Genomic DNA, 21,223 nt, shown 5'->3' with positions numbered 1-21,223 from the left:
ATTCATCAAGACACAGAACCTATCAAATGCTAGAGTGGCAGGTTGACTTGCCTTCCCTCCTGACTCCTCCCACTGCGGGGCCTCGACTCCCTATAGTGAGGCTGTACGTCTTCTGCCCATTCCCCCCCTCCACCCTCCCGGAGCAACCTGAGCACACCTTCCTGACTTCTTGACTATGGCCATTCTGTTTCTTGCACATGGAAGCCAGTTCCTTACTTAGAACATTAGGTAAACCCATGTGCCTTTCGAGGAGTAGTTAACTTTAAAAAGAAATCAAATGGCACTCCTATATACCTTTTATCACCTCCAAACAGCCCCACAGGCCATCCCTGCGAACCTCTAGAATATCCATCCAGTTCCCACTTCTCATATGTGCTTGCTTGCCAGATAGTTAACAGTGCTAAAAGCCCCTCACTCCAGTTGGTTTTTCTACCCTTAAAGACATAGTTATTCAGTTCCATTTCTTACTTTACCACAATGCTTAGCACAGGATCTTTCAGAATCAATGTTCCCTGCATAGATAGCATTGTACAAACTGTTTACATGTGAATATTTATCACCCACTTACACAAATTAAATCTAGTGAGGGGCTCTTCCTTTGTTTATTTGAGATCTGTTTGGTTCAATCATCTCTGATATCTATTTCTCTTTCCTAGCAATCATCACAGAACTGGAATAAAAGACTGAGTATCGATTCTTCACTCCCAAGTGGCTTTGCCAGCCCTGCGGATGAACTACCTCCAACTCGTATCAAAGAAAGTCACATTTTGGAAGGGCTGAGGAAGCTACAGAAGCGGAAAGTGTTACTTGAGCCACCATCAGTGATGACAAAGTGGGGCTATAAAGACTGCATGAATTCGAACGAAGGGATCTATTCTCCAGGAATTAAAAACAGCAGCCTCAAGGAGTATCCCCCCTGCCAACCGCCTGGCACAGGCACCCCTTGCAAGGATCTCCATCAGACTTTCATCTGTGATACAAATTCTCATGAGGATGCACAGGAAGATTTCCCATCCTCAGCCATGCCACTAGCAGTTCCAAACCAGAGCTGCAGGACACAGGGCAGTAAATTAACCCACAGTATTTCAGACAGTCTATTTAGCTGGGAGCCACGTGGAAAATACTTTCTAGAAGGCCCAGCCTCAGTTTATACCAGGGAGATGCCTGAAAGGCTAGCTCGTTGTGCTAGCCACTGTCCCTTCGACAGGAAGCTATGTCCCAGCATGCACCTGCCCTGGGTGCAAACGGACAGGGACCCACGCAGCCAACATGGCCACTTGGCTCTGAACCTTCAGCTTTCAGATACTGAGGACAATGAAACCCTAAATGAATTACACATAGAGAGCAGCGATGAGAGAAGCCCTTCAGACCTGTCAGTGACCGGGGACACGGACAGGTCCACGGAGAACCTAGAAGTGGGATTTGGAAAATCTGAGTGTGACTCTCATGATGGGGATGCAGAGGAGTGCCCCGCCCTCTTAGAGATGAGGCCAAAGACATTCAACTTCATCAAGCAGCAAAGGGTTGTCAAGAGGACCTCTTCAGAAGAATGTGTCACAGTCATATTTGATGCAGAAAATGGAGAGCCTGTTGAATTTAGCTCTCACCAGACTGGAGTTGTCACTGTGACCAGGGATGAAATTTCCATCAACTCAGCCCCTGCTGGGCCCTCAGGAGAACTCACTGAACTTTCACCTCAGGGAATTACTCATTTACAGCCAGGCGCTACTGCGAGAGACTATCCTTTTCTGGAGAAACCTGAAGAGGAGACTGAGAAAAACATTCCAAAAGAAGAGAACTATATTCCCACAGCTCTGAACGACTCCTTCAGCTTTCAGACTGTAGTAACTCCAAACTCCCCACCACCGAAGCTCACCAAACCAACTCAAGATATAGCCTGGCACAGTAATTCTAGACCTGTGGCAAACATGGGTGTCTGTGCAAAGCAGGGTCTGACAAAAATCCCTTCCAGAAGCAAGTCTTCGCCTCAGAAATCAAAACTGGTGGAGCCTGTGCCTGCTATGCTAGTCCCTTCCAGTGGACTAGTGACACTTGAAAAGGCACCAGCATCTCCTCTGGGGAAACGCTCACCGTGCATAAAGACAGAGAGCCCTGGTTCTCTCTGTGATGTGCAACCAGAATCACACATTCCAAAACATCCCTCTCAGCTTCCTCGTATCCCCAAAATTTCCAATAAGAAGAATTGGGTCCAGTGTCCCAAAGGTCAGGCTGCAGGGATTCAGTCACGGTGTCTCACAGGGAGTGGTGACAGTGCTGAAGCTTCCATGAAGGTCAAACGCTGTAGCTCTGGTCCAGAGACAAGAGTGAGGTCTCCCTCTCCTCCACCCCCTCCAGGGAGGTCAGTCTCCCTTCTGGTCAGACCAAGTTATGACTACCCACCGCTGCCATCACCTGCCAAGCCTAATCCTAGAGTCCCTGGTGACCCTGTAAGTGCAGGGTTGAAGTCCCCACTGTTGAAAGGATCCTCCACTCCCGTCATCTCTTCGAGTCCAGCTGTGTCAGAAATACAGAAGAAGAAAACGTCTCTGGCCTCCAAAAAGCCATCCATCCCTCCAGGTCCTCCTCAGACTGAAGCAGTAGTGCATACCCGGTACCCCGACCACACATCTTCCAGCTCATTCGTTGTGATGGTTCCAGGGCCTCCAAAGGTCTCTCCAAAGAGAGGCATCCCCAAACCTCCCCCTCACCAAGCACTTGGAACCACACCTATGGACACGGAGTTACAAGCACCCAAGACTTGTCCTTCAACATATGAATCACTAGAGGTAACATCCTCTAAAAGCCTGGCTCCAGGGAAAAAAGGACAGTTGAGTGACAACACTGTGATACCCCACAGGCCTTCCTTCTCAGGGGCAAATGAGCCCTTGACACCTCAGGTTAACAATCCCTCCTCATCTTTCTCATCCTGCAGAAACCAGGGCACCTCACAAGGCAGTCAAAACCCTCCCGAGAAAGGACCGAAAACTCGACTCCCAGTAGGACTCAAAGTTCTCATGAAGTCTCCTCAGTTGCTCAGGAAAACGTCCATGGTGCCAGGGAAACAAGAAAAGGATAGTTTAAATGAAGCTTCTAAAAGTTCTGTGACGGTGAGCAAGTCTAACCCTGAAGACTCCAGAGACTCAGCAAGTTTGGAGGCCACACAGGATGAGAGAACAACAGCCTCGCTAGGACCACGAGGTCCAGACAGCTTAGATCGAGGGCTTCCTTTGGAGTCAGCATTGGCAGAGTCACTGGAAAGCAGCACCTCCAAAGCTGATAGAAGAGACGAGATAGAGAGCAGATCCATAAAGAGGCCCTTCTCTTCCAGTAAGCCACACCTAAAGCCAGCTCTAGGCATGAATGGCGCCAAAGCTCGGAGCCAGAGCTTCAGCATCCACTTGGGAGAGAAGCCCTCCACAGCCCCAACGGAAGGGCCAGGCAAGATTCGAACTCAGATCATTACCAACACAGCTGAGAGAGGCAATTCTCTCACCAGGCAGAACATCTCCATGGAAGGATCCCCAAGCAAGAGCCCCTCTGTGTCAACATCTGATCATCTGCCCAGTGCTGGAAGGCCACTGGGGCAGTCCTTTTCTAGGCAGGGCTCTATGTGTAGCACAGGAAGTTCCAGCAGCCAGCACGGAAGTCCAAGCAAGTTACCTTTGAGGATGCTCTCAAGGCCAGAAGGACTCCTCACTCCTGGAGTGGAAGACCAACAGATCTCTGCCCAGGAAGAATGTCCTGGGAGAGATGTATGTGAGCAATCTAGTAGCAACCACCATAGGCATCCATCCACCCCACCAGACCCTCAATCCCTACACATCCCAGCGAGGATGCGTCGCCCAAGTGATTTGGAAATAAGTGGAATATCCAAGCTAGAAACTTCTGGAAGGCATCCAGATGCTTCTCCAACTGGGACTAGTGTCGCAAGCCCAGAAGCCCCCCTCTCCCCCTCCATTGAAGAAAAGGTCATGTTGTGCATTCAAGAGAATGTGGAAAAGGGCCAAGTACAGACAAAGTCTGCCTCTGTGGAAGTGAAGCCCAGGGCAGGGCCTTCCTTCACCAGCTGGTTTGGTTTTCGAAAGAGCAGACTTCCAGCTCTCAGTAGCAGGAGAATGGAAGCCTCCAAAGGCAAAGTGGAAAGGAAAGATATGAAACTGAAATCAGAGAGGAAGAAAGAGAAGAAGAAAGCTGAAGTACAACCCAAGAGAGAAAATGAACTGAATAGGGGCACCAAGGCAACAGAGGGTCGGAGTCCAGAGGCTGCTTTGCAGCGCACAGATAATCTGAAAGCACCACCAGACATTTATAACCAAATGAAGTTGGAGCCGAGGAATAGACCTAGCCCTGCTGTGTGCACAACAAAAGATGCCTTCATGACAGAACTTCTTAACAGGTAACACATGGGAACAGGGAAGGGCAAAGTAGAGGGGTTCTCCTGCTCCCCCAACCCAAGGAGAGCTGTTTCTCCTTCCTGATCATTAAATACTAGCCAAGCATAGTCTCCATACACACAGATAATCTTATCTCTTATACATTAGCTATAATTTAAACAGTGAAATAAAAGTTAGCAATAAAATGATAATTTAGTTCATGCTCCTTTCTTAACCAAGCCAATGGTCTTTGAAATTAAAGAATGGCGAGTTACATCCAGGTTGATAGCAATTCAACCCACACCGGGAACCATGAATGTACCCACATTGCATGAAATGGAAGAAAATTACACACAGGTTTGAAAGCATGCCGATTTCATTGATCGCACTGAGCAAATGTATACTTAGAACTTTCCAGAAGTAATTACTTTTCCTGCCGATTTTAAGCCAGAAATGTATTTAGCAATCACCCTTTGGCGTTTTATATTCTGTCCCTCCCCAAAAGCAATTATAAAAATAAAATAGAGGGCTATGGGGAGATGGCTCTGTCAGTAATGTGCTTGCCTTGCAAGCATGAAGACCTAAAGTCTATCTCAGAACCCACATAAACAAAAAGCCAAGCATGGGTGGCATGCGCCTGTAATCCCATTGCAGAGGATGTAGAGAAGACAGAGCCTTGGGCTTCTCTCACCAGCCAGCCTAGCCTGTTTGGAAGTCCCAGGCCAATTAAATATTCTGTACCATAAACACCGAAGGAATAACACACAAGAAGATATCCTGTAACATACATGCACACACAGGCACATGTTCACGCACATAAGACACCAGTACACATAAACCTGACTATATGTGCACACACATGAATAAATAGTGTAATAAAGTGAGCTATTCCTGCAAATCCAAATTGACGTGCTAGTGAAATATTTGAAGATATTTTTGCTCAAGGCTAGAGAGCAACACTTACCACTGAGAAGGTTTAAAGACAAAGAGCCACACTGAGGTTACCTTAAACATTAAAGGGTTGGAAGAAGGGAAGAAGAGTATGATTGAAACCAGCCGATGTAATTTATCAGAGAATCACTTTCTACCTGCAGAGTTGATAAGAGAGGCGCTCTACAGACAGAAAGTGGATCAAAGGGTGTTTCCTGCAGGAGAGTGTTAGAGGGCACCTCCCAGGGCTCCTGTTTCGCCAGCAGCTCTCTCAGCACTCAAGGAAGTCAAAAGAAAAACATCAAAACCAAAGTTGATATGGAAAAACCAAGAGAGTCCTTGGTAAGTGTGTCTCCATGCTGGCTAGAAAACTCTTGGCTCTAAGATGATCTGGTAAAGTGGGGTGGTGGCAATCTGAGAAAAGACAGTTTCTAATATGCAGACTATGTTTACAAATAAATCTCTTCCCCTCCCTCTCTTCTCTCTCTCTCTCCTTCCTCCTCTCTTCCTTCTCCCCTCCCACTCTCTGCTCCCTCTTTCTTCTCCCCCTCTGTGTACATCTGTGTGTGAGTATCAACACCTCATATGCTAACACGAGTGGAGATCAGAGGACAACCTCCAGTATCAGTCAAGCCCTTCCAGCTGTGCGACAGGATCTCTTGTTTATGGCTGCATGCAGCAAGCTAGCTGGCCTATAAGGTTCCATGTCTCCATGCCCCAGCCCATCTCGCTGAGATTACAGACACACACTCTAATGCCCATCCTCACCTGGATGCTGAGCATCCAAACCCAGGTCCTCACCCTTCCATAGCAAGCATTTTAGCTACTGAGCCTTCTGCCTAACCAGAGAGAGAAAAAAAAAAAACTTAAAAAAAAAAAAGAGAAACCCAGGTGACAACTGCAAGAGGGGGCAGCTAGACCATGTGTGGGTGTGTTTCCCTCTGGGAATATTGCTTTCTTTTGGGTCTATTTTCAGATGGTGCTATAATCTCTGTGCATTGCCAGCAGATGATGCTACCAGTGTCACCTTAAAACAACACCCACTGCTAGAAGTTTATTTTGATGATGATTCTAGCATCAACAGCAACAAAAGAGGAATTGAAGATTTGAAAATGCCAGATGGTTTAAGAACATGTTGGCTACTTTGATGGTTTAAGTGGTGTTTATTTCTTTTTTATGGACATTGTACATAACAGGTAATCCTGCATAGACAGAGAGTAGTGAGCTACATAAAATGTTTTTATTTTACTATTTCCCTAGGAACATCTAGTTATGCATTCTTTTCTTTACATTGTATTACTCTCCCTACAATTTATTATAAACTACGTGACTGATTTCATAAAAATGACAAGACATTCCAACATAGAATGGTGTTATTAGGATCTTCGAGCATGACAACTTGAGTTTGGATTCCTAGTGCTCATATTAAAAATCCAGGTAGAATGGTATTCTATTGTAACCCCAGCTTTGGGGAGGTAGAGACTGGAAGCTCTCTAGAACTCATTGGTCACCGAATCTACCTCATTCCGTGAGCTCCAGGTTCAGTGAGAGACCCTGTCTCAAAAACATAAAGAGGAGGGTGACCAAGAAAAACATCCAACATTACTATATGTCCTAAGTGACTATGCAGCCATGTGTGCATGTGCACACACCCACACAGGCTTTCTCAATCTTCATACTTTAATAAAGAGAATACAAAATATAAGCCATGCTAACGTGTTTTTCCTGAGAGACAATTTGAAACACAAAGTGACTGCACTTGAGCGAAAGTTGGAGTCTTTAAGATGAGAACAGATTCTAACAGCAATCTTGATTGGCATCAGCAAGTTGCTGAAGTGTCACGGTTCTCCAGTTGGGCTTTCACGAGCACATCTAAAGACAAACACATACTGGAAGTTTTTCTCCTTAGATAGGGCTGGACTCCAAAGAGCTCAAAGGTCTTTCTTTCAAGCTAACTCTGTTTGTTGCAGGTTTTTTTTTTTTTCTTCTTTTCCCCATTTTAGCTCTTGGCTCATATGACATCATACCTCCTTTAAAAACATTGATGTCCCTTGCATTATAAAACTACAAATTATAAGCATATCTGAAGCTGCCCTTGTAGTGTCACTGAAAGGAAAAAGAGAGAAGAATTGTGGAGAAGCGTGCAATATGCTGGAAATTCAATCCTACTGATGGAAGGCTTTGATAGCCCAGCGGAACTCCTTATCACAGGCACTCCATTTAACTATGCCCCATTTAATATGGTTCTGACAGCTTAGGGTATATCTTCACTGTACAGAAGGACCAAAAAAAACAAAAAAGAGCCTATGTTGAGCTCTTACAATTGCATTTTTGCTTTCTTATTACTTCCTAATGTTAAAGTAATTTAACATGCTTTTCCTTCCTCATCTGAAGTTTTTCACAGAATAAAAGAAGGGACCTCTGCTCTCCCCAGTATATCTGCAGGAAACACTCCTAATATTTTCTGTGAAGTGTACAGATTCCCTAACCATCCCAAGTACACATAATCAGTGGGGATATGCTAATTTTTCTCCTTTTGCTCAGAGAGAGAGTTAGTCATGCTGAGAAGGCTTTCAATATAAAGGAGTATTATTAACCTGGGTAGATGACCAACTGTGTCTGTGTGTCTTCATGTTGGGCCTCAGTTTCCATCTTGTTTGAGACAGGGTCTCTTGTTTGCAGTTGTATAGTCTAGTCATGCTGGCCTGTGAGCTTGTGGGAAGTCCCCTGTCTCTGGCTCCTGTATGTTCTCAGGCACACTGGGTATACGGGTTCATCTTACCATGTCTGCATGTTTGTGGGTTCTGAGAATCTCAACTCTGCTCCTCATTCTTGGGAAAGAAGCACTTTTACCCAAAGAATCATCTCCACACCTTGTTTTTTTTTTTAATATAAAATATAATATTGCTATTTGTTTCTTCTGTTCCCATAACCACTTTTGTGAATTGGGCTAAGATTACTAAGTTCAGGAAGGACTGTGCTGTAGTCTCCTTTGAGATCATAAGAAATAGCAGAGAAAGCATATTTATCATGCATTATCATCCTATGCAGGAGATTAGATGCAAAACAAAATGTATTCTCATACCATTGCTCATTACTGTGAATACCCTTGAACCTTTTAAAATTCGGAGTTTAAGAGAATTCTCCTTCTCCAGGGCTCAAGGTAAATTTGCTGTCTGCTTATTTTTAAAATGTGTTGCTAAGAAGTTTTCTCACAGTAGTTGTTTAGTTGGAAACAATAGTGATAGATAACACCATGGATGTCACAGCATCATCGTGAATACAAACACTGCTTCATTGTCAAGGAAACGCTAAGTCAAGGGTTTTCTTCTTTTTTCCAGGCAGTACTTGGCATTGAATCGGGGGGGGGGGGGGCTTGTGCACATTCAGCAAGCAACCTACCGACCCCTGAGCCTCATCCCTAAAAGTACTACTCTGAACCCTCCTAACACAATGTGCCACCAGTCTAAGCTCTTCAGACAATAAAATTACATATATTCCCAAGAGTCCAAGGCATTTTAATCATTTAAGTATTTACTGGTTGTTCATTTCCTTTTTGTTGCTGTGATAGACTACTGTAGCTGGATTTAGCTACTTTAGGGGTTCTTCTTTCTTCCACCCTTCTCTACCCCCTTTCTTCTTCCTTTTCAACCCTCTAATATTAGATAAGAGAGAAAAAAATGATAGAGAGGGAAGAAAAGGAAAGAGATCCCTGAATAAAGTCAGGGGCCATGAAGGGGATATATTGTCAGCCTACTTCCTGCTGATTAGGACACATTGAGCTCCTTAGGGCAAGTTTTATCTTTGCCATCAGGACATCTGATTTCTTTTCCTTCCTGTTTCTTTTTTGGGCACAACTACTGAACAAACCATGACCAATAGCAAACAACAACCCAACCAAATGACCAACAACCACCAACCCCACCTACCTAGCATTTATATACGCTCTGAAAAATTCCCAGAATCCCAAAGATCACACAGTCGTAGAAACTGCAGCTGGCAACACCACGCCTCTTCTAGAGACCAGGCAAATCAAGCAGCTCCATGACCTTATACCTAGGATTAAAATGAAAACATGTTCCTTCAACATTGTTGTTATTGGTTTGGTTTTAAGACACCAGAATTTCAAAATTCTTATTATAAAATACCCTGACAAAAAACAGCTACCTGGAGAAAGGGTTTATTGTAGCTCACAATTCCATGTTATAGTCCTCCACTGTTTTGGAGGGAAGTCAAGGTAGAAACTTCAAATAGCTAGGCACGTCACATCTGTGTCCAAAGCAGAGGGAAATGAATATATGCATGCTCTCTTGATTGTCTGCTTAATTCCTTCACTCTTATAGAGTTCGGTATCCGCTCCCTAGGGAATGACACTGCCCACAGTGGGCTGGGTCTTCCTACATTGTTCATTAAGATGACCCCTCACATACATGCCCATATGCCTTTAACATAATTACTAATAATTAACATTATTAACAATGTGAATATTCCCACATTAAGACTTTCTACCCCCAGATGATTCTAGACTGTGTCAAGCTGACAAAACTAACAGTCACTGGTGATCATAATAGAAAGACCGTTTGCATATGTTTTACATATTCCACAACTCCCTTTATGTCATAAACCACTTGCCTCACCAATGACTGCATAATTCTTTTTAGTATAGTTAAGATAAAATGTGCAAAAGTACCAGCAATGCCTGACCAAAATAAACCCTTTTCTCTCTATAGAGCTTTAATTAAAGGCTTATGTCCCCACATCAGCCATCATTTGTGGGATACTTAGCTCTAATTGTTTTGTGTAATTTAGAGCAGTGGCCATGTTACTTGGTGCTTAAAATGATTTTATGTGTTTAAATGAAGAGTGAGGAAGACCTCTCCTAGGAATACGAGCCTGGGTGTGCCCTGCTTGCTGTTCTTTCCATGAGTTGAGATCATTTTCTGAAGAGCAAGCTTCATGCTCTTATTTCCCACCTCTAGAAAAAAGTAAAAGTCATTAACAAAGTTGAGGGGATCACATACCTTCATGAGGCATGGGAGAGGGATGGACATTTTAATGCACGTGCGTTAATTTAAATGATGGGATTCTCTTCCCCCAAGTGTCACCTCTTCTGAGGAAAACCATATCTGCTAATAAAAAAAAATCATCAAATACCATCCTATTAAGATGGGACAGAAGAGATGAAATAGCAGAAAAAAGTACCATAATTACACAAATGGTTATCATCTTATTAAGTCCTGCAAAATGTAATAATTTCAGCATCCTTAATTGAATGATTCCATTCTAAATGCTGTTTTGATGCAAATAAGCAGCTTGCACATTTGCCTTCCTTTTGCTATGTTTTTCAAGGCATGAGGCTTGCAAAGATAGCTGCTCACTCGTTTTCCCTTCCAGAATCCTGGGCTCTCTGGGGTCTCTCTGTCTCTCTGTCTCTCTCTCTCTCTCTCTCTCTCTCTCTCTGTCTCTCTCTCTCTCTCTCTCCTTCATCTCTCTCTCTCTCTCTCTTCTCTCTCTCCTCTTCTCCTCCTCTCTTGTGGTGTGTGTGTCTCTGTGTCTCTCTGTCTGTCTCTGTCTCTGTCTCTCTGTCTCTCTCCCTTCCTCCCTCCCTCTCTCCTCTCCCTTCTTCCCCCTCCATCTGTGTATGTGTGTGTCCATCCATCCCATGGTGCATGTGGAAGACATAGAACAAACTTGGGAGTCAGCCCTTGCTTTCCGCCTTGTTTGAGGCAGAGTGTCAAGCTTCTGGGCATTGTCCTCTCTCCCCCTCCCCAACCTCCCCAGAGGAATATTAGAATTATAGACACTCACATTGCATGTCTCGTTGTTACGTGGATTCTGGAGATTTGAGCTCAGTTCCTCACACTTTTGTGGCAAGTGATTTTACTTACTGAGGCATTCTTGCTAGCCCTCGAGTGGAATTTGATGTTTTTTTTTTAAATTCTGTTTACCTCAGAAGCCCTTGGGGTTAGAGTCATTCGGAGAAGAAAGATGTACAGAATTCCAAATGAGGAGTTCCGACAGAGTTTAATTGTAAAATCACATGTGTCGATCAGTTGATGATGGGTTGTGGCCTCGCTTTTGCCTTTTATGACTTTTGCAAACTCATTTCCTCCTGCCCTTCCGAGAGTTGCAGTTCACAGTGATGGAGGCAGTGACATTTAATGGTTGCATACTGCAAGCTGACATCTAAAGCAGCCAGCTATTGAACCTCATAGTGGGCACAGGTTAAAGATACATCCTTAGAAGATGAAGATGGCAACAGTAAGGGCCCAAAAGATACCTCAGTCAGTGACTCACTCAAAGACCTGAGTTCAATTCCCAGAACCCACATAAAATACCAGACACAGGGGCATGCGCTTGTAATCCCATCAGTGGAAAGGTAGAGATAGCTGGCCAGCTGCCCTAGCCCAATCAGTGAGCTCCAGGCCAGTGAGAGACCCTGCCTCAAAAAGAAGAGTGTGGAGAGCACCTGAGGAAGGGCACCTGAACTTCCGAGGTTGCCCACTGGCCTGCACATACGCACCACACTTCTACATATGAGTACACCTGTGTGCAGAGGTGTGTATACACACACACACACACATGCTTGCACACACACTCACACATGCGTACATGCACACACACACACACACACACACACACACACACACACACGTACATACATACAAAATGAACACAAAAAAAGAAGCCCTCATTTTAAACCAGAAATAGCACCCACAGTCAAAAGCCACCTGGCTCTATCTTTGGCAAGCTCCCCATCTTGACCTAGAGTCTTCTCACCTCCCAGGAATGTTCCTACATCCCACCTGCTGCATGATCCAGAGTGAAAATTAATTTAAACCGGAGCCTATGAAAATATAATTAGGAAGAGAATCTGATGCCAAAATAAAGTATGCCCCTGATTTGCATATACAAATAGTTTTAAATAATATGTCCTCACTGTACATTGAAGTCTGTTTGGGTAGAGAGGTAATGCTGAGAATGTGTCCTTCTCTGACACTGCCCTTTGCTCAGCTTGTGCTTCACCAAGAAGACCTTTCAAATCCATAACCCCTACCCCAAACTCTTGGGCGTCTGCCCTTCAGAGATCAATAAGCCTAGAAAAGATGAAGAGACTTGGGGCCTGTCCAGAGGGCCTGGGCCTTGGGTTAGTCTAGAAGCCACGTATAGCACAGTCATAATTGTTTTTAATCCCATTAAGTGTTGAAAATTAGGAGGTAAAAAGTAGAAAGCTAAATCTAGCCCCGAGGTCAGTAAGCAGACAGACGATTTTCTATATCCCTTGGTATAAAATCATGGTTGTATCTTACTCAGCCAGAGTCCCTGAGCAGATCCTCCAATAGCATTGCACAGTTCATGCTGTTGTTGTCAGATGCCAACGTGACCAGCTACAATACGTTTTATAGAAGCTCTTGTGGGGACTGGCATTCCACTGAGGATCTCAGCTGTATTAATATCGAGACCATGTCCAAACAAATGTAATGGAATAAAAAACCTGAAAAGCCCTGTAAATGACCACCAGCCTATAGTCAGGCTTTGGGGGTTCAAATCTCAGCTCTTCCATTTGACGATGATGAGTCATCCCTGCTGTCTCAGGGTGCATCCTTCCAAACACAGTACTGTTGGTGGCAGCACCATTCCCTTGCATCAGGTCGAGCATATCAGGCCTCTGTGATATGATTAGCTGCGACATTGCAAAGCTCCTGGTGCAAATAGTGTAGGTGTTGGCTGTCTTTGTTATTTGTGATTGCGGGGATGAGGAGCCACATGCATCCATGTGTGAGCATGCTACAAAGGCTAGAGGTCAACCTTAGCTGTCCCTCCTTAGGGTCACTGGATTATTTTTGAGGCAGGATCTTTCACTGGCCTAAGGTGGCTGGCCTGTGAGCCCCATTTCCACTTCTTCAGTGGTAAAACTATAAGAATCAAAAACCAATGCAACCACATGTGGCTTTTTGACATGAGTGCTAAACGATCAAACTGAAGCCAGCATGCTTGTGTGGCAAGTGCCTTACTGGGTGATCCAACTATTTTATAACTGGTGGTGTTGATGTCCACAGTGTCCCACTATTAGATTAGAAAGCCAGTGTTTTGATTTTCCTCGCAGTGTTACCACTTAAGGCACATGTGCCAAGTTAAAGGATCCTGCCCAGCCGCAGAACTCCCATCTATAGAATACCAGGACTTCATGGGTCTCCTCTCTCTCTCTCTCTCTCTCTCTCTCTCTCTCTCTCTCTCTCTCTCTCTCTTTTCTCTCTCTCTCTCTCTCTCTCTCTCTCTCTCTCTCTCTCTCACGTTCCTTTTAAGGATTTGCCATCTGGATCTGAGTTTTCCTGCTTAAAGGGGGAAAAAACCAAAAAGGTTTTTTTGAGATGGGACCACCTGTAGCTCCAGCTAGGTTCAAATTCATTACATAACTGAAGATAACCTTGAACTTCTATTGTCCTACCTCCACCTTGTGAGGGCTAGGATTCTATGCGTGTGCCATCATGTCTGGTGTATGTGGGGCTAGGGCTTCATGCATGCTAAGTGAGCACTCTACTGACTGAGCCACATCCCCAGGCAGGGAGATGTTTTTAATATGACACTTAGAAATGTGTCTTGGTGTCGCTTACTGAGTACACACCACAGACTCCTCATTCCATTATGGAAAGAATGTGGGGAAAAGACACCTTCCTAGAGAGTTATATTCTACAAAAGGGTCATGAGCCCTAAATATGATCCGAGTATTGTCCCTTATTCTTATTAAAATAATGTATGGCAAACATCTGTGACTCAGGAGGAGTTACAGCACCTTAGACTTTAATGTTTCCTAAGACTCTGGTGTGAATGACCCCATTATAAAGTTTTAAAACCAAAGCAGTTAATCCTGAAGTTGTGCATAGAACCGGGCACCCGGTAAATCCCACCATTCAAAGCTGGGGTTGCAATTCTGGAAATTGGCTCTCTTAATTAATATCTGTAATGAAGGCAGAAGATAAAAGCAAAGTAGAATGAAGTGCACACACACACGTTCATATTGTCACACAGGTGTGCATGTACATCCAGTCACAGCAGCACACTTATTACAGAGCGTGCCATTATTATGGTGATTGCAGAAGATCGTTGTAGAACAATGAATAAGAACTTCTAGTATCTTCTTTCTGCAGGGGACAGAGGTCGAGGAAGACGGACGAGAGGATGAAGAAGATAGAGTTGCTGACTCTGCACTCCAAAGCCATGGGATAGGTAAAGATCCACGTACTGCTTGGTCGTCTCTCGCTTTGATGCATTCTCTCGGTGTACTGCTGTAGGCCTCCAGTCATGTGCCCCTCCGCGGCAGTGGTTCTCAACCTGTGGGTTGCCAAAAGCCATCAGAAAAGAGCAGATCCTTGTATTATGATTCATTATGGTAGCAAAATTACAGTTATGAAGTGGCAATGAAATAATTTTATGGTTGGAGGTCACCACAAAATGAGGAACGGAATTAAAGGGCCACAGCATTAGGAAGGTTGAGAACCGCTGGTCTACAGGGTGGTACTTTTTCCTCAAGGAGGTTAGATATTATATTAGTGACTGCTCCTGTTGCTGGGACAAAATAGCTGACAAGAACAGTGCATCCTGGTGGTGAGAAGTCATGGCAACAGGAACGTGAGGCAGCTGGTCACATCACACCCACAGTCAGGAAGTGGAGAGAGACGGACGCTGGTGTGCAGCTCACAACTCCCCTTTTTTATTCAGGCTGGGAACTTGCCATGGGATGGTGCTGCCCCTTTTACCGTGGGCCGTCTCACCTTGGTCACCTAGATAATCTCGCAGACACGTGCCAGAGGCTAGCCTGATCTAGATAACCCCTCCGAGGCACACTCAGAAGCTTGTCTCTGTGGTGACCCTTGATCATGTCAAGTTGACAATATAAACCATCACACACACTAACATGAAACAAGGAGACTGGGGCCTGGGCTTGGAGCTAGTGTAATCAGTGGCATCCCTGCTTAGCACTGACAAGGCACAGGGTTTCACGGCCAGCACCACAAAAGGAGAGCAAAGCAAAGAAGAGCAATGTGAGCATCAGTGTTTGTGCTTCTGTCTTATAAATGGAAGTGACACTGGAAACCAAGGAGAGCATCAACTCTTAGAATATCCCTTCATAGAATGGCCTCAGGAAGCAATTAGTGTGGTTATATATTGACTAAAAAATACAGGGTGGTGGCTTTCCGGCATGAACCATTTTTATTGGCTGCTTCACATATATAGCTGTCTTAGTTTCTAGCCTGCTGCTATGATGTGATAGTCTGACAAAGGCAGCATGAGAGGGAAAGGGTTTATTTACACAGCTAACAGTTCAGGGCTGCGGTCCTTCATTGTTGGGGGAGTCCCAGGAGCAGCATCTGGAAGCAGTTGGTAGATTAATGGACGCCTGAGTGCTTCCCAGCCCCACGTCTCCATGTTTGCAGTCTAGCGTCCAGCCCACAAATAGGATGGATCTTTCCACGTGAATTAAAGTAATCAATATACTCCCTTACAGGTGTAACCGGAGCCCAGGCTTCCCAGACGACACTAGATTTTCTCAAGTTGAAAGTTAACACTAACCATTACAAGATCCAAATAAAATAAGTAAATTCGTTTGCCAAAACCTTCACCGCAGTTTGATTTTTTTGGTTTTCTGTTTTTCATCATTTCTGTTGAAAGGCTAAATATAGGTAGACCAGAAATAACTTCAAGTTGTTAGATAATTATTTTTTAATAAAGAAAAATTATAATTATTAAGAAAACATAATTCTGCTGGTGGAAATGAGTCCACAAGGACACAGTAGTCAGCTTCCTGCTCCCAATTCCCTGAAAGCTCTACAACCCCCAAACCAGTGCATTTGTGTTTCCTAAAGTTGCACATAATACCACATATAAAAGAACACATGTGCCCAGTGAAGCAGGATTCAACTGCCCTACTTCAGCACTTGGAAGGAAACCATGATGAAGGACATTTCTGTGACTTTCATCTCTGTGAGGAGACTGAAGAAGCAACTGATGTTCAGGTCTCCAGACCACTCTGGACACTTGTAGCATTTGCTGTCCTTCAGGAGACACCAGTTGCTCTGAACGTGTGTGTATTGATTTGTGACCATGTGCAAATCTGTGTGTGCTGATTTGTGACCATGTGTGAATGTGTGTGTGGTGACTTGTGACCATGTGTGAGTGGGTGTGTGCTCTGTGTGACCTTGGCATGGGATGATGGAAATGATTGCTCCCAGTGTAGCAGACGGTAGTGATGTCCTCGTTTTTCTTGTCACTGAGATAAAATACCCTGACAAAAGCAACTGAAGGGCAAAAGGCTGATTCTTACTCATGGCTTGCGGATACAGGTCATTGTGCTGTTGAAAGACACAGCAGCAGGAGTTTGAGGCAGCTGGTGACATTGCATCCACCATCAACTGTACAAGAGCAGTGAATGTATGTACTCTATTGCTCAGCTCTAGCTCGGCTCCTTTCTCCAGTGTTTATAGTCCAGGGTCTCCCAACAAAAGGATAGCCCCACCCCACTACTAAGTTGGGTCTTCCTGTATCAGTTACCATAATCAGATAATCCTCCATGAGCATGCTCAGAAGCTGGGACTCCCAGATGAGTCTACATTCTGTTAGGTTGACAATTAACACTAAGCATTGCAACTGCCTATTAAGTCCTAGGACAGGACTCCCTTGAGGGTGGCCAGTAGCCAATAGCCTTTGTGTCATTTGCTTTCACCAGGATGCCCTCAGTGACCAGCTCTCAGCCCCCTGCCCCAAGCTCTGAATGCCCTATTTTTCTAGCATCCCCAACCGTCTTCAGCAAACTATAATTTATTGTGTGTCTCAGAGTGTTGTTGTACCCATTCAGCTTAATGAGACTGGCACACAATTATTATTCTTTTCATTTGTAATTAGGAATACAAAAGTCCTCACAAACAGCTGAATGAGTGTATTCTGAATCAGATTATTATTCCAAGACATCCTTTTATTATGGTTGTCAGTGTGAAGGGATTTAATTGGTACCAGTTCAGCATAGTTAGCTAATGTGCAAGTTAAATATTGTTTAACAGCCTTCAAATATGATAGTCTGTAAAGCCTGGCTGAGTTTCCTTTTTTCCCATAATGAAGTTTTGGGGCCTGTAAAAAAAATAATCATAAAATAATCATAACAGCCAAAGATGCAATCCTGTGAAAGATCACATGCCAAATGTGCTCAAGGCTCTAGGTTTCAATCCCATCACTACAAAATTTAAATTAAGTCAATAAGGGCTGGGAGTGCAGTTCAGTTGGAAAGAGAGCTTGCTTGGTAGACAGAAAGCATGGTATTCCGTCCCTAGCACCACATAAACCAAGCATGCTGCCGTACTCAGGGTTCTTCTTTGTGACATAGTAAACAACAACAAAACAACAACAACAAAGGGGAAAAAGGAGAAAGAAACAGCACTAACAACACAAACACACACATGAATACACATATATGTATGCACACATATAACAGTAGAGACTGCCTGCCTGCTGGAGTACAACAGTAGTGTAAGTATTTTTAACAGACTAACAATTCCTTTTAGATGCCCATCATTTTGTATGTTGGCCTTTTGTTACATGTGGCATCTTCAACTATAATTACCATAACATACAATTCAGTCCCTCAGTCTTACTAGTCAGCCTTCCACTATTCCATGACGTCATACTCTACACAAATATTCCCTTTCTCAGCATTCTGCGGAATGGCGCTACCTTCGAACACTCTGATGGAGGCCAACTGAGCCATGCTTTTTTTTTTTTTTTTTAACTTTTAGCTTTATTTTGTTGTTCACTCTGCATCACAATCATAGTCCCCATCCTTTTTTGCTCCTGGTCCCACCCCACCTTCCTCTTCCCCCACCTCTCCTCAGGAAAGCCCACCCACTAACCCACCCTATCCCTTCAAGTTGCATCAGAACTGAGCACATCCTCTTCCACAGTGGCCTGGCAAGGCAGCCCCACCAAGGGGCTGAAAATATATATATTACCCACCCTGATGATCCTGAGCATGGTATTATCATATATTCTGCAATGTTTTATATAATATTTTAGTAACAATACCTGAACAAATGTGTGTGTGTGTGTGTGTGTGTGTGTGTGTGTGTGTGTGTGTGTGTGTCTTCAAATACCAGTAAGCACCTTTCCAAGGGAGAAGAACAACCAAGGAAGCTATGGCCTGAGAGTTTGTCTTTCTGTGCCTCTGAGGGATTGTGTTGGTTTAGGCCAAGTGCCATGAGTTGATGAGAGAACAAAATATTGTTAACTAAACTAGATCTAAATTGAAATGCAAGATTTATAAATTAAATGGCTGAACAATAGCCTGGTGAGTAAGAGCACATGCTTTTCTCACAGAGGACCTGAGTTCAATTCCCAGCACCCACATCAGACAACTTTAGATCCCCCTGTAATTCCAGCTGCAGGGGATCTTACGTCTCCTTCTTGCTTTTTTGAGTACTGTTCTTCCATGAGCATATACTCACATAGACATGTATATGTAGGCATAAATAAAACTAAAATATTTACGTGAAACTTTGAGAATTAAGTAAAATAATGGCACTAAGTTGTTTTCTTTAAAATAATCCAAATAAATGTCAAATTTTATATTAATGAGCAGCAATGGCTAGCCAACTTAATAGAAGCTCTAGCACAAATAATTTTCTTTTCTACTTTGTTAACTTTGACAGACTTATCCTATACATTATCCTAATTGTCTTCTAATGTTAAGCACTTTCCAAAAATTTGAAATACTATTGTCTTATGTTGAAATTCTCAGCTAGTGGGGACGGATAGTTCAATTGACAAAGTTCTTGCTTTGCAAGCATGAGGACCTGGGTGTAATCCCTGGGACCAATGTTAAAAAAATAATAACCTGGGTGTGGTAGTGCATGCTTCTAATCTCTGCACAAGGAAACTGGGGGAGCATGTAGATGTCTGGGCTCACTGAACAGCCAGCCTAACCTCCTTGGTGACTTCCAGTCCTTCCTTAAAAAACAAGGTGGGTATCACCTGGGAAATAAGACATATATATCCACACATTAGCTGTGCACTCACACATGCACCCCCAACATGAACACACACAGGTACACAACCACACAAAGAAAATACCGGGAAGTGATGAAAGTTAAAAATAATCCCACAGTTCAATGTAGCTTACTGGATGGCACTTGACGCCCAACTTCTTGATGCAAATTCAATACCTGGGTCTCACAATGGAAGGAGAAATCAGAGTCTTACAAGCTGTCCTTTGACTTCCACACATGGGAAGTGACACACCAGTACATACACACATACATGCATATATATATATTGCATACATATACATATGTATATATACATGTAATAACTAGGTATAATAAAAGTGTTTAAAAATTCCTCATGGGGTGTGCACACCTGTAACCTGTATATACACACATACATGCAAATAGAAAGATAGATAGATGATAGATAGATAGACAGATAAATAGATAGATTTAAAAATACTTGAAAATTCCCCAAGTAAAGACACAGGACCCAGAAATTCTTACATCCTACTGGGACTCTAGATGAGAGAAGCATGGGAGAATGGCAAAGTAGAAGGATCCAGAGGGTCCTAGAAACCTACAAGTAGAACATTATGATAGGCAGATTTGGGCCCAAGGGTCCCGCTCAAACTAAGGCACCAGACAAGGACAATACAGGCAGTAAACTTTAAACCCCTACCCAGATCTAGCCAATGGTCAGAATATTCTCCACACTTGAGTGGAGAGTGGGATATGACTTTCTCACGTACTCTGGTGCCTCACATTTGACCATGTCCCCTGGAGGGGGAGACCTGGTGACACTCAGAGGAAGGACAGCAGGTTACCAAGAAGAGACATGATACCCTATGAGCATATACAGGGGGAGGTAATCCCCCTCAGGAACAGTCATAGGGGAGGGGAATAAGGGGAAAAGGGGAGGGAGGGAAGAATGGGAGGACACAAGGGATGGGATAACCATTGAGATGTAACAAGAATAAATTAATAATAAAAAATTAAAAAAATAAATAAAATATATTGGTTAAGAAAAAAAAAAGAAAAGAAAAGAAAATTTAAAAACAAAACAAAACCCCAAACATAATCAAAGTTATCTTGGAGATTTTGAAAAGGAAGTCATATAGAATCTAGTTGCACCCACAAAAATATAAGACACAGAAATAACAGCTGTCTAGTAGCCCAGAGATGATGAAACATCGCAGTGGTTGAAGGTTGTGTGAACTTGTCTAGTCTCACCAACCGCATAAGTGTGCATCCGCTCTCTTCTGTAGAGGCTTTTCAGTTCCAGAGCATGGATAGATGGAGGACATGGTCCCTCTCAGCCGTCCAGCTTCCCTTGGACGTCTACAGTGAATTGCCTTGGAGCTTGCACTTCTAATATTTCCTTGAATTTGCTATTTGACAATGTTATACATGTATAGAAGACATAAGGGACTCCGGCTACTCTCACCCTCTCTCCTCTCTCTCATCTCCTTCACACTTTGTCAAGCCCCTTCTCCCTTCGTGTCCTTTTGTTTTGTTTTCTGACCAAGGCCTTCTGTGTAACCAGAGGTTTGGGAGTAGCTGCTCTGGCTGATGGGCTTTGCATTGGGTATAGGAGTGAAGACAATGGCTGCCCATTCCTAGTACCCATTCATATCCAATACTGCAGCGGGGAGGAGAAAAGCTCCACAAGCGTGCCCCCCTGCCTCCCGTGCCCCGGATCCATGACAGACCGGTACAGGCCCAGTGCAGGCAGCTGCAGCAGCTGAGCGATTCTGTCAGTGATGGCTGTGTCATGCCCAGAAGACAACATTTCACAGGCTTTTTCCCTATTTTCCAGCACTCATGTTCTTTCCATTCCCTCCTCCATCCGTCACGTTCCCTGAGCTTTAGAGGCGTGGCGTAAATGTCCTG

At 43.9% G+C, this 21,223-nt stretch overlaps 1 protein-coding gene across 8 annotated transcripts in view; it reads left to right on the top strand.

Annotated features, from left to right (window-relative positions):
* Nckap5 (NCK associated protein 5) overlaps positions 1 to 21,223 on the top strand; it is a 958,567-nt gene that overhangs the window by 840,649 nt on the left and 96,695 nt on the right. For all 8 annotated transcript variants that reach the window (XM_051147290.1, XM_051147282.1, XM_051147283.1 and 5 more), the window contains 3 exons: positions 657 to 4,396; positions 5,468 to 5,645; positions 14,453 to 14,531. In XM_051147290.1, the coding sequence (XP_051003247.1) occupies positions 657 to 4,396; positions 5,468 to 5,645; positions 14,453 to 14,531 (3,997 nt within the window). The remainder of the gene's footprint in view (positions 1 to 656; positions 4,397 to 5,467; positions 5,646 to 14,452; positions 14,532 to 21,223) is intronic.

Source organism: Acomys russatus, chromosome 6, assembly GCF_903995435.1.
Source record: "Acomys russatus chromosome 6, mAcoRus1.1, whole genome shotgun sequence".
In the NCBI taxonomy this organism is placed as follows: Eukaryota; Metazoa; Chordata; class Mammalia; order Rodentia; family Muridae; genus Acomys; species Acomys russatus.
This window is presented reverse-complemented; position numbering and strand designations above follow the sequence as displayed.